The sequence below is a fragment of the Phlebotomus argentipes genome, unplaced genomic scaffold, assembly GCF_947086385.1.
Source record: "Phlebotomus argentipes unplaced genomic scaffold, Phlebotomus argentipes genome assembly scaffold_4, whole genome shotgun sequence".
NCBI classification, from domain to species: Eukaryota; Metazoa; Arthropoda; class Insecta; order Diptera; family Psychodidae; genus Phlebotomus; species Phlebotomus argentipes.
The window spans coordinates 1,289,715-1,303,200 of NW_026776174.1; the positions used below are offsets into that span (position 1 = coordinate 1,289,715).

At 44.3% G+C, this 13,486-nt stretch overlaps 2 protein-coding genes across 2 annotated transcripts in view; both read left to right on the forward strand.

Annotated features, from left to right (window-relative positions):
• LOC132258175 (rho GTPase-activating protein 100F) overlaps positions 1–10,799 on the forward strand; it is a 32,529-nt gene extending 21,730 nt beyond the window's left edge. Inside the window, exons 4-17 of the mRNA XM_059755319.1 lie at positions 607–729; positions 1,175–1,312; positions 3,210–3,489; positions 3,555–3,836; positions 3,898–4,053; positions 4,796–5,179; positions 5,242–5,426; positions 6,158–7,098; positions 7,893–8,047; positions 8,116–8,195; positions 8,259–8,475; positions 9,690–9,917; positions 10,177–10,282; positions 10,719–10,799. Of these exons, the coding sequence (XP_059611302.1) occupies positions 607–729; positions 1,175–1,312; positions 3,210–3,489; positions 3,555–3,836; positions 3,898–4,053; positions 4,796–5,179; positions 5,242–5,426; positions 6,158–7,098; positions 7,893–8,047; positions 8,116–8,195; positions 8,259–8,475; positions 9,690–9,917; positions 10,177–10,253 (3,246 nt within the window). The 3' untranslated portion in view covers positions 10,254–10,282; positions 10,719–10,799. The remainder of the gene's footprint in view (positions 1–606; positions 730–1,174; positions 1,313–3,209; positions 3,490–3,554; positions 3,837–3,897; positions 4,054–4,795; positions 5,180–5,241; positions 5,427–6,157; positions 7,099–7,892; positions 8,048–8,115; positions 8,196–8,258; positions 8,476–9,689; positions 9,918–10,176; positions 10,283–10,718) is intronic.
• LOC132257815 (uncharacterized) lies at positions 10,412–11,644 on the forward strand. The gene is made up of 2 exons (XM_059754853.1): positions 10,412–10,442; positions 10,719–11,644. Exons 1-2 carry the CDS (start codon positions 10,412–10,414, stop codon positions 11,642–11,644), a joined length of 957 nt encoding a protein of 318 aa, XP_059610836.1.
• The last annotated feature ends 1,842 nt before the right edge of the window (positions 11,645–13,486 follow it).

Consider the following 13,486-nt stretch of genomic DNA (forward strand, 5'->3'; position numbering starts at 1 on the left):
GAATGTTTTCTCATGGCGCCCTTCTGCTTGTGGCCAATATAATTCAGCACATCGTCCAGGAAACGTCAAAATTCCTCGGCTCTCACGGAACGTGATTTTCCAGCAATGGAAATTTCACAATCTTCAGGCGCCTATATTTGCAAATTGCTATTGGAAATTCTCGGCGAGTTTTCGTGGTTTGAGTTCAATTAATTGTCGATTTTACACCAACAGATAATGGTGATTTGACGCATTCATTGGAAAATTTACAGATTTTCGTCAGATGACTTGAGGAAATTCATCATTTTCGATCAATTGAACCAATCAAGTGGGTGTTTTGTTAAGATGCTTTGAGAAATTTTATGTGTAAATGAACTCAACTTGACGAGACGTTTACACAAGGAGTGACAAATAGCGCTAATATCTTGTAGATGAATGTATATCGTGGATTGACGGAGTCACTCAATTTCGCGCCGCTGCCATTTCACTTTCAGTCCCGATGGAGCGTGACAGAGCGAGTCAAAGACTCCTCCTAACTGTGCCAATTCCACCAAGAGATAAGGCACATTTCTCTCCCTCTGCAAATATCTCTGTGGCTTATGAGGAATTTCTCTTTGATTTTTGCAGGCGGTCGAGAGAAGGGGTGAAATGATTGTGCGAATTCTGGAGCCGCGATGCATCGGCGGTCGCATGGCAGTCGAGGCGGCGCAGAAACTAATGACAAAGGGCGATGCTAGGCACACGGTTCAGGTAAGAGCTCAATTATAGGCTGGCAGGTTTTTCCAACATTACACTTCTGCCGCCGCCGTCGCCGCCCCACGACCGAAAATTGCTACTTTCCACAGGAGGTTGTAAATCAATTTTGCAGAGTAAACATACCCCGAGTCAATAATTAAGATATTAGCATCAGGAAGTGAAGACCTTTTCGACATCACGGAGGCTCGGAGGAAATTTTAAATTGGGGGCTTCGGTTTTTCTAATGATCCTAATTTCAAAGTTTGCGGATGTTGGAATTTTGCGGGGGTTTTCGAAGCGAAGTGCAAGTTCAAATGTATCACGCGAAGTTATATTATTTATTTGCTCTTGTAAATTAATTTTTTATTCAAAGGGTAGAGTTAGAGTTGTTTTTTTCATTTTAATTAAAAAGGAGTTTTTAATGGAATTATATTCAGTTGTTCTCTCTGCTTTTCTGCAGTTGGTGGAAATTGTCAAACGACCCGGTCAAACTCTCGGTCTGTACATCCGCGAGGGAAATGGAGCTGATCGATCTGATGGTGTTTTCATATCACGAATCGCTCTGGAGTCGGCAGTTTACAACAGCGGTTGTCTCAGAGTAAGTGAAAATCTCTTGTCCTTTCATCCACTTTTCAATCTTCCCCTCCAAATGGTGTGAAAATTCAATTTTTCCTGGCCAAATAGATATTTGAACATTTTCAAGGGGTGCCAAAATTTAATCATCAATGCATGATGGCTCTGAAGACCAAACAAGAAACAATGGCATATATAATTCATGTAGAAAAGAACGACAAAATTGAATGATTAACTCCAAAGTTTTCATCACATTAACTTGACTGATGACAAAAGGAGACTTTAAGCTTATTTCCCATGAGATGCACTGTGCACTGACGAGAAGAACGTGCTCAGGTGATGCTTAAATAAGTCAGTCACCTCGAAATATTGCACTCTATGGCACGAATTTTGCCACAACCGTGTGAAATATATGACGCTGGTGAATGACAATAATGTTGAACTTCAAAGTTAGAAAATGAGTTGAATGAGTTTAAGAAGAGCTTTCTATTTCATAGACATTTCATATATAATTCGACTCTTCAGGCAACATTATGACGGCATTAACTTACGCTTGCTTTATTCCATCACTTGCAAAAACTCACTCCATTCATTTCAAGGGTTATGAGGAGTTTTACACTCATTATAATGTAATTAATTTTGAAATAACGTCGCGCTGGGGGTGGAAAAAGTTGTCTTAATAACCACTAAAATGGGTGAAAGCTATCACAAGGAATAGTCCATGTATATTTCTTCACTCACCACATGAATTATGTACATAATGTTTATGAATAGGGGTTGAAAAGTTCACAGGCCGAGCAAGGGAACGATGGGGATGGGAAAATTCGCGATAGACATGAGAAATTTGAATGAGTTATTATACTCAAAAGCACCAACGCTCGCTTTGAAATGCATATGAAATAATAAATTAAGAGCTTTATTTATTTTCTTACTTGATTTCATATTTTATTCGTAATTCTTCTACCCAAATCAAATACAAAACAATATGGATTCGAAGTAGAAAACATTACAGAAGAATTTGAAGCCCAAGAAATGCATAGTAATTGTATAGTGAGGTTATTTATAACACAAAACTGCAAAATAATAGAGAGTTTTTCCCCTTGCTTTTCCACCCTCGTCTCTGACCTCTCGAAGGTGAATCGAATGAGTGGTGAAAATTGCTATTTATCGAAGACAATGGAAGACTCTTGAGGTTGAATAGAAAATTTCTGCTCCTTCACAGCAATTGAGATATACTTCATTTACACAATTCCCTACCATTCTTTTGAATCCCGCGCGTCTCAGCATGAAAATCCTTCTCATTTGCCAGCGAATGACTCTAGGAGTGTTATTGGGAAGTGGATGGAAAAATATTCGTCTTCCACGGGTGGAATTTGCGTGGGTGGAAAGAGTGAGAGAGAGAGACGAGGAAAAAAGTTATGAGTGATTAGGAGCAATCTAGTGGGGATTTTTGGGTGGAATTCACAAAAATTGCCAAGGAGGATGGTACTTGAGTCAGGTATTTAAGCTCAAACGGAAACTTTGGCTCCCCCCAGTCGGGACTCTTCCATTGCGTCCTTCATCCTGGTGTTCTTCACCGTAATTCCACATCATTCTTTCTCGACTGGTGCGCCTCTTGTGAGTGTGCTCTTCCTTTTTTCCACCACCGTGTTGGTATGTTGTGAGCGTTGTGAGGCTTGAAAGAAGCGATAAAAGTCTCAGCGATGGTGGAAGTTGAATTTAGCGGCCCATAAATGCCACCATTGGTGGCATGGAAAGCTTCAAGTGTTAGAGAATACTGAAGTGGTTTGAGTAATTTTGATGAATTATTAGCGAGCTATCAAAAATCATGGCATTTGATGAGTTCAGTCAGAGCTTTTAAGGGGCGCCTGTCCTCCCTGTTGTCTGCTGGTCCTTAGTCAATGCCTGTGTCTACTTCGAAGGTTGGCGACGAAATCCTGGCAGTCAATTTGGTGGACGTGACTCGAATGTCTCTGGACGATGTTGTCATTATCATGTCGATTCCGCGGCGACTGGTCTTGGCCATCAGACAGCGACGAGGCGGCAGAGGCGCCAACTCCCCGGGGCCCCCATCGCTCACGAGGCCCGAGCAGAAGCCGCCGCCTGTGGTGGTGATCAAGAGGGACTTGCGCGAGGAGGACTTGGACATGATGGAGCAGGACAGACCATCTCGATCGAGGTCATCGCGTGAGAGACGCACAGGTGAGATTGACCAAGCTTCTTCTGCCACACGGAATAAACCCTTTTCGTTGGCTCCTGAATTGCAGGCGATGGCAGAGAAATGACGGAGTCTCGCTCGAGACTGGGTCTCGGTCTGAACAACTACAGCCCTCAGAGTGAGCAGCTGGATTTGTACTACAACAGTCGACCAAGTGCACAAAGCGAGCCACCCAGCTGGGGCTACAAGCCCCCGCCCCCACCCTCTGTCATCACCGAACAACCCAAAGGTGCCCACCAGTTCACCCCATCCCATGCTTACTACCAGAACGCCGGCACACTCGAGAGTCTCGCCGAGAAAGTTCACGCTTTCTATCCCAGCGATGCTTATGGTAAGTGCATTCCATAATCAGCCCAACTTTGTCTAACGAGACATCTGTTGTGTTCGCTTAGGTCCCAGTCGACGTATGTCAGCGGGCGGCATAGGATCCAGCCAGTCCCACCAGAGATTCCCTAGAAGTGGCTCCGATCAGCATCTTCCGCGTGTTGAGTATTCAGATTTCTCGTCACTTGGACGTCATTCTCTGCTGCGCTCTAGTCTGAAAACAGGTAGCGAAGTGACTCTGGCACAGATTATTCTTTGCAACATTCCTCTGCATCATTCTGTAAAGTTTCCACCTTTGCGCCACTGGTCTTTGTGTGTAGTCTATTTCATTACATTCCATATTTGCCCCTCTATATACCTTAATCACGTATCGTAGTCAGTATCATGTAATTTGCTTCGTGTGTCAGGTTATTAAGGTTGGAAAATTCTCATTAACTTTTTTCTCCCTCTAGACGAGGTTCTCCACCACCAACAGGGTATTATTATATTTGTATTCTATCCCAATTAATTGAGTTTACCAGACTTATTGCAAATCCCATGCTAAGAGTTGACGATGTGCGCGGGACGAAGGGGGGGATGGGGGGAGGCAGTTCCCACGATTTGTATAATGGGGAATATTCAAATGATGTAATAATGGGGTGGAAATGTGCTCCGCCCCACAGTCAAGTACATGTGTAGTCTAGTCAAACTTGGTGAATTTTCTCCTTTTTAATTTTCTATAATGACACCTTGTCAGAGTTGGATGGTTGAAGAGTTCTTCAAACTTTTCTCAGCACCATCTTACAGGAGTTATTCCATTGATTTTCCCTGAGTTCGCCGGGACAGAGGGGTGGGGGAAGGTGGAAATTATAATACTTATCGCTTGAAGAGTTCTGGAAATCCGAGGAGCGCGAGTTTAATTTAACATGGATTTATGAAATTGTAAAAATCTCCATGAAATACATGACGTGAATATCTTGTTCAAAGGTACCCCCACGGGAGGAGGAACTCTTGGTCGCTATGGTCGCTACGAACCACCGTCTCGCACGCCCAAGTACGGGGTCACCCCATCTTCCACCCTGGCGCGGCGAGCCCGCCCCACGCTCGACTACTCCAGCGACACAGAGGCCACCATCGGGCCTAGGCCTAGCTACTACTACTACAACCGACCCGCCCTGCCCAGCCTCGTGAGCTCAGGTAGAGCTAGTGTGGCTGGCATGGGTCCTGACCTGGGCAAATTCAATTCGCTGCCGCGCGAGCGTCCCAGCGCCGCTCGCCTGGGCCTCAGGAGTCGCTTGGGAGATCGCCTGCTCGACGAGGGTGACGGAAACTGGTCCGGACCCGAATTGCCGCCCCGGGATCGCGTTGCCGGTGAGTTTACCTAGGTCAAATGGCACTTATGCCTGCCCTCTGAATCGCAGTTCTCCTTCCAGAGCTCCGCTCGCGCTTGGCAGCCAGTCCGTCTATCTTCACCTCGGACGAGTACCGAGCGTGGCTGAGACGGGCGCCCAGCAGTTCCGCCATCAGCGAGCAAATGAGGGTGTCGCGCGGCCTCCTCGGACAGCACGTGGGCCGCTTCTCTTGCAGTGCCGAGAACATTCATGATGCACTCAAGAACGTAAGTCACACTGAAGAGTCCCGAAGCGTTGTGGCAGAAGTAATTAGGGCGAGGGGTGAATTGGCGGGTGGGAAAAGTTCAGCTGAAATGACTTTGTAAAACTTTTACGACTAGCTCAACTGTGGCGATTCTCCTGCTTGGCTTTTTTTCTCGCAGTTGCTCGCAATGTACATTTTGCTGAGTATATTTTGCTAGAGTTGCAAGAGAATAGATAATGAAGTCCTTTTAGTCGCGTAATTTGAAAAGGGGTATTTGAATTTCGAGGGAAAGTGCTGATTCATTGCTTTTTTATGCAAAAAGTCTCTAATTGATGCTGAGACGAGATTAAGGACTTTCGGTCTTGTAATTGAAGTATTGTTTCTATATGAGGTACAATAATGATAAATGCGACAGTCTTGGAATTTCCATTTGTACCTGGCTTATTTGAATCGTAAGACTATATCTCTGGTCACTTGATCTTAATTGAAGTCAGTAACCCAAAACCGTAAACTCAATTCCTATGCTATTGACTTTAGGATTGGCAAGTATCACATAGGGAAACACTCTTGACAACAGCTCTGTTGTCTCTCATTTATCTATTCTACGACTGATATAGAACTCATCTTTTCTCTCCGACACGACAAAGTTTATCGTTCACCCCACACTTTAGCCACAATGCAGAAACTCGCTTCTCATGTTTCTTATTGTTTGCCTGCAAAGTCATTGTCTCCTCTATACTTTCCTACACACAGACTGAGAGCATCTACAGCTCCAGGACGGGCACTCTGAGCTCCACTCTGGATCGCCACTTGGGTCCGAGGGGAGCCCTGGCCGGGGTTCCCGTGAGGTCTCTGTCGTCGCAGCATCTGGGCGCGCCGTCCAGCATCCGGTCGCCCAGCATGCGACGCATGAGGCAGCTGCTGGAGTTGAGTAGTGGCCCGGGCAGTCCGGCTGGCAGCAGCATCAGTGGTCACCAGAGTCCGGCGCCCACGCCAAGTGCCACACTTCCCAGACCCCAGCGTCAGATCGACATAAATCCGGCTGAGTTTGTCAAGTACAAACTTGAGAAGCCTGTGGTGGACGTTAGTGGGATTTCCGGGATGCTGTGGATCCACTTGCTGGCTGGCCGTGGACTCAGAGCCACGCCCGAGGGCACTCAAACTCCCCAACCCGCCGTGCGCGATCTCTACTGCGTGCTGGAGTGCGACCGCGTGCACAAAGCCAGGACCGTGGTGAGGTCCGGAGATCTGCAGTTCGACTGGGATGAGTCCTTCGAGTTAGATCTCGTCTGCAACCGACAGCTGGACGTGCTGGTGTACTCCTGGGATCCCCAGCATCGGCACAAGCTCTGCTATCGCGGCGCCGTGTCTCTGGCCACGATTCTCAGGCAGTCTCCGCTGCATCAGCTGGCGCTGAAGGTGGAGCCGCGAGGGACGATATACTTGAGGGTGCGGCACACTGATCCCTCAACTCTCTACCGCCGCCGCGGACTGCCCAGCCTTCGGGCGGGCTATCCGCAGCTCTTTGGGGCAGATCTGGAGACGGTAGTGACGCGGGAGGCGAAGGGGGCGCCCGGCAGTGCGCCCGTTCCTATTGTCCTGCGCCGTTGTGTGGAGGAAGTGGAGCGCCGGGGACTGGACATCATCGGTCTCTACCGCTTGTGTGGTTCAGCCACGAAGAAAAGGCTTTTGAGGTGAGTGTGTAATTAGGTGAACAAATAACTTCATATCTGAATCCCTGGGAATCCTTTTTTAGGAATGTGCTCAGAAATTATTGAGAAGATGAATTTTCCAATTTTATTGATCTTCTGCATTGAAAATGAAGAATGGCAATATTGAGTGTATTAGCGAGAACTCTTGAATGGTTTTCTCGTGTTTGTTGAAATGAAAGTTCCAGTGAAATCTAAAATATTCATGAATTGCCTTCAATGAAAGCGGAAAATTCCACAATTTAAATCTCAAGTGTTCTGTGCAAATATGGAGCATATAAATGAAAACCGCAAAGAATTTTCAATGTGGTTGAGATCAAAGATAGGCAAATTCATCTCCTGGGAGAGGAAAAAGGGTTATTTGCAATGTAATCTGGGGTGTAATTAAATATTAAATTAAATCACACTGTTAATCAAATTATGGATTATAATTTGATTGATTTGGTCTCATTTCGAGTATGAAATTCCTCTCGTCTGTCATCGTACTTCCGTAGCACGTTATTAACCTCGAGGGAAAATTGATTTCAATTAAATTGAGTACAGGAGATTCGCTGCCAGACTTGATTTGGTATAATTCGTCCTGTGAATCGTCTTTAAGCCGTGACATGGATTGTATGGAATGAATCCATATTAAATTCTTTTCACTCTCCTAATAACCATCCACTTAGTTCATTTTCCCCCCCCATTTACCCCTCGTCCTCACGGCTCTCCTTGGCACACAGTTTATCACTTTCCATACTGATGAGCTTAAATTGAATTGGACTAAATATGTATTACAGAGAGGCATTTGAGCGAAACAGCAGAGCAGTTGAATTGAGTCCGGATCATGTTCCTGATATTAATGTAATTACTGGGGTGCTAAAGGACTATCTCAGGGAACTTCCAGAGCCTCTATTCACTAGATGTCTTTTCCAAATGACCTTAGATGCTTTAGGTGAGTGCATAATTAAGTTTAGCAACAAGTTATCTACCATCAACACATATTCTCTTCCTCTCAAGTAGCTGTTTGCTTACCAGACGATCCTGAAGGCAACGCAAAACTCATGTTAAGTATCTTAGACTGTCTCCCGCGGGCGAATCGGGTGAGTAACCGATTAAACCACTCTCAGGCATTTTAGACTCAAAAACCATGGTATATTCCTCAGGCAACCCTTGTGTTCCTCCTTGATCACCTCTCATTGGTTGTATCTGCGTCTGACCGCAACAAAATGTCAGCCCAGGCATTGGCCACAGTCATGGGACCTCCGCTGATGCTGCACTCCTCAGGAAATGCCGGCGAGAATGTCGATCATGCACAGCCCATAGCAGTGCTCAAGTACTTGCTGCAGATTTGGCCACAACCACAATCCGCTGCAGCTTCAGGTAACGTAATCTAATTTGCTTCAGCATCATTTGGTATGCAAGATTAAATTGATGGAATTTACCCTCTAAAAACATGTATTATATAGATTAGAGGAACAATTTGTGGTGCCCTTTGAACCTCTTCTACTTGAACACAAAAACACTACATACAAGACATTTATTGATGGCTTTTTATTCATTTTATACGAGAAAGAAAGTGAATTCCGATATGCAAGGGCAGAAGTGAAACAATCGATTTGATGCACGAAAAACTGCAGACAAGGAGTTTGATATATATATAGTGAATAATGAATTCCTCTTGTCGATAGCGATGCTCTGTGCACATTCGCTTTAGCATTAAAGTGAATATTCTCATAAAATATAATTTTTCAGTGCCATAAAACACGCCCCATATATATACATATATATAAAACACGCCCACTTAAACTGCATCTCCATGTTTTTTCTACCATTAATCCTTTTTCCCTGTTCACTGTTTTCTGGGGATAAGTGGTTTCCTTTGTCTTGCTTCCCTTGGTGTGACGAAAGAAAAGTTGCCGCTTCAAGTGATGATAGTGTAGCCCCGAAAGCGTAAAACATGTTGCTGCTTTATGTTTTCCAATTTGCATCGTGTGTGTGATAAATTCATTTTCTTTCTCACCAAATTTATAGTCATTTTTTTGTGATGGGAAATAAAAGAAAATAATTCTGGTATATTTCCTCTTCTACAGATACTGTTGTCTCTGCATTCGCACCTACACAACACTACACAGTAAATTAATAAGGCATTCTAACAATTATACTAAAGAAAACATAAAGACATGAACCATATATATTAAGTAATGTATGTGCAAGAACAGTAGTTTGTCCTCAGTATGAAACATTGCGCAGTTTTTCACATTTTCTTTAATTCTCTAGCATTTATGCATTTGTTTTGTGGGCTTTGTGTAATCCCCAGCTGCATCCAGGGTGTTGCGAGAAAGTTGCAGGGCTGGGAATTGGGGAAGTGTGGCACAAGTGGCAAGTGGATTTTCACCCTCTTCTCACCCACTCTCACCATCTGCAACTTTTTCCAACCCACGGACGCTTTTTTTCGGCGCTTCTCCTCCGTTTTTTGTTTATTTTATGAGTGGTTTGAGGTGAACTCGCAGTGTAGAGAGAGAGCAAAGTTGCAAGACAGAGCTTTTTCCGGCTGGAACGCATTCAGCTTGTGGTTAATACAGAGTCCTATGTAGACAGGTCGACGCAGCGAGCCAATCGGGCAGCGTGGAAACAGAGCCAGTGCATTGCCAGCGGCCAAACCACAGGTCTCATCCAGCCTCCATACCTCACTCTCAGCAGCATCCAGCAACCCATCTCAAGGCCCTCTTCCGCTCTCAGCCACTCTCAGCAGTCGTGCGTCTCCATCAGCAGTGGCTCTGTTAGCTCAATCGCCTCAAGCCTCGCCGCTGGTGGCCCAACAGGTGAGATTACTCCACTCCGTGCTAAACCGATGCGGTGCAATTGACTCACTTCACGAGTGCACGCAAATTGTGGTATTTGCTGAATATACGCTTTTCGGGATTGAATGGGAAAACCGTGAAAAAAATATGATGAAAACTCAATTTATTTTTCCCCAAAACACAGATTGATTTTGAGGGGTGGAAACAAAAAAGAATTCATTTGATGTTGTTTCATTCGTCTATTTTGACACACTAATTAACTTCCGATCTACCTCTGCAGCACCTTCAATCGGCGGTCTCAGCGGCCTCGGCGGTGCGCGTCCAGTCGCCACCCGGCACACCCTCCCCCGGCAGTAGTTCCGCCTCGTCATCCGGATCTGAATCGGGTGAGTCTCTTAGCAGCGTCCCAAACTTTCAACACTCTGCGTCCTCTGCCGTAATTGCCTTATCATTCACCGAGTGAGACTACTCGAAAGCCAGTCTCTGGACTGTATTTAGTGCGTGGTTGAGGGAAAATGGCAATTAAATTGACGGAGCATTCAAAGAGTGAGGGTTTCAAGTGCAATCGTGCAAACTTTTCCTCCAAGGACCTAATTTAATTTTGCACACTCTGAATTTCTGTGTTGCGGTACGAAGACAGACTCGAAATTGTCGCGTGAAATTGCTTAGTTACGGATGTTGGGTGGGCTTTTTTTTCTCTCTCTAAAAGTCTGGCAGAAAGTAGATTAGTGGAGTGTTGAGGGCAGAGAGAGAGAGAGGGAAAAAAATGTAGTGCAGAGGGTTGATATGTTAATTTACTTTCTGCGCTTACATCCCCCAAAGGCACAGACACGGTGAAGAGGGGTGCTTCGCCGGCGATGAGTTTGTCTTCTGTGGCATCTGCCTCGACGGTTCGCCTGCGGGAGTCTGGCAGTTCGCATTCAGTGAAGCAACCGATGGATGGCAATGGCAGACCGCAAAAGAATGGCACCACTGACATCAATCCATCCACCGCAGAGCTGACGCGCAGTGGTTTCCACTCCACCGAATCATCACTCACTAATTACTTGTCCAAAATGTCGTCGGCGTCATCGTACATGGGCCAACAATTCAGGTCCAACTTGGCCACATCATCAGCAGACTCGAGCTTCCTGCTGCGCAATCAGATCATGTCCTCACTGGGCAACTACCAGTTCCCCTCCACCAGCTTGAGCAGTCGCCTCACGGACACCACATCGTCCGTGAGTGCCCTGGCCTCGGAGTATCTCCGGAAGACACAGCTGGACAGCTCCATCGGCCCCACCAGCCGCGCCGTGTCTTCAGTGACGGGCTCGCCGCTGTCCATGGCGAAGAGCACCTTCCAATCCACGGATGCATCGATCTCAGGACTGATCTACGCCACCAGCACGAACGGTGACACGTCGACATCCCTCACGGATTCAGTCGCGAGCAGTTCAGGGGCAATGCTGTACGGCACCCTGCCCAAGACTGGCAGCCCGTACTCCACCAGGGCCACCGCCAACGGTGGCACCACGTCGCCGTACAGCAGCGCCACGAATAGCATTGACCTGTTCGGCGCCAGTAGTGGAAATGGCTTCACGTACGGCACATATCGGGTCCAGTACTCCTCGACGAATCCCTTCCTGCCCACCTACAATCCCGCCCAGTGCGAGACATCGCACTCCGCCATCCCAACGATCACCATCTCGTCGAAAGACGCCGCCGGAGCCATTTCCACCACGGCGTCCGCGAAGATTGACACTGAATAAGGGCACCCATGACCGCTTAGGTCGAGATACGAAAGACTTGAAGGTGAATTTTCGCATGATTCAGTTGAATATCTCGACAATAAAGAATTACAATAATGTGTAAGATTTTCAGTAAATTAAGGAAATCTATAATTAACTAAAGAATGCTACAAATGGAGTTTTTGACAGTGCAACTCCGCTGCATTAGAAGTAGTCACACACTTCCCCCAGGCAGGAAGCGCTTTTTGATGGTACATTTTTAGGAGAATAAAGAGTCACTTAAGGATAAAAGAAAGAAGAAAAAAATGATGAAAATGCGATAAAAATAACGTAGACTAAGGGGATGAAGAGTGAAATAGTGTCCAGGAAGTATTCACGTGAAAAAGTTTTTGGGCCAAAATAACTTAGACAACAGAGATATTTGCTATTTCCTTTATCACCTCTATATACCTTTTCTATCTCTATTCTATCTATACAGATATTTATATAATGACTCTATGATGCTCTTGTACTCCCATTTTCAAGTTCCACACCTTTTCTATGTGCAGACAAAACATTTGTACTCCAAAACTTTCACAAGTTTGTGCAAGAAATGTTGTCGATAATTCCCAAAATCATTCTAATACCAGACATAAAACGTTTATTATTAGTTTACACGTGTTTTTGGCTCCAATGCGGGCAGAAACTTCACAAGGAATTATGAAGTTCAGGAAAAAAATGTGGGAAATTCAACTATTTCTTGCACTAACTAATCGTTGATTCGTTTATTTTCTTTGTCAATCTAAAATATCCTTTCCATACTATAAATTGTACCAAAATCCGGAACTAAAAGGGATTATAAACATCCTTTCATAACATTTAGAGTCTGAAATTACGGTGTTTTTGACCATGAAGAATGGTTTATAAATGACTTCTTTTGTAAAATCTAACCTGTACGCAAGAAAATACAGCTGAACAACCTAAGAAACCGAATAATAATAAGATAAACGACTGTTTCCTAATATGCTAAAGAGTAAAATAAAATATTCTTAAATACGCGAGAGAAAATTCTGTGCGCGAAGTCGCATAATACGAATAGAAGAGCGTGGATTAATGAACACACTCACGAGTAAATCGAATGAAAATCCACAAAAATGTGAGATGAAGGAGATAAGACCATGTGAGATATATAATGTTTAAGAGATAATCAACTGTCATGTGAAAATTCAGGTCCTTTTGCAACATAACACAGAATTTACAACATTTACCAAATAATATGGTATTTTTCATCAAACACAATCCACTTTTACACAAAGGAATCAATAAAAGAAAATTTCGGATAATATTTCCTTCTACAGTAGGTTGGTTTTGTGACAAATAATTAGATTACATTTCGACGACATTTATATACTCTTTATACATATGAGAAAGACATAAACAAATTTTTACTATTGATTTTAATACCAATTTTTCACGTTGAAAACTTAACACACAGAACATGAGATATTCTGTGTTCTAAAAAAAAGAAAACACACAAATAATTATGGTGAGGAGAAATTAATCAGTAAATTTATAGCGTAAAATGGCTAAAAGGTGAATTGTAACGTGACTTTTAGTTGATAATGCATTTTAGTGGGGTTTTTCAGGCTAACACCTGCCCATTGATTTTCTATTGAGGCTTAAAACTTAAATGTAAAGAAAATGATACCATAAGTGTAGATTAGCAAAGAGAGAAAATTACAACAATTTGTATATACATTCAAGCAACTAAAGTAATTCAATGCATATTAGTCGAAGATATAGACCGAAGTCTTATAGAGTAGTTCGTAATCGCATTAGGTGAAATTCTAGCGAAGAGTCATGTCAATTTATTACATTTGAATT

Coding starts and splice junctions, on each gene's coding strand:
- LOC132257815 (XM_059754853.1), top strand. CDS start 10,412: ATGGCAATTAAATTGACGGAGCATTCAAAGA. Junction 10,443..10,718: donor ATTGACGGAGCATTCAAAGA/GTGAGGGTTTCA, acceptor CATCCCCCAAAG/GCACAGACACGGTGAAGAGG.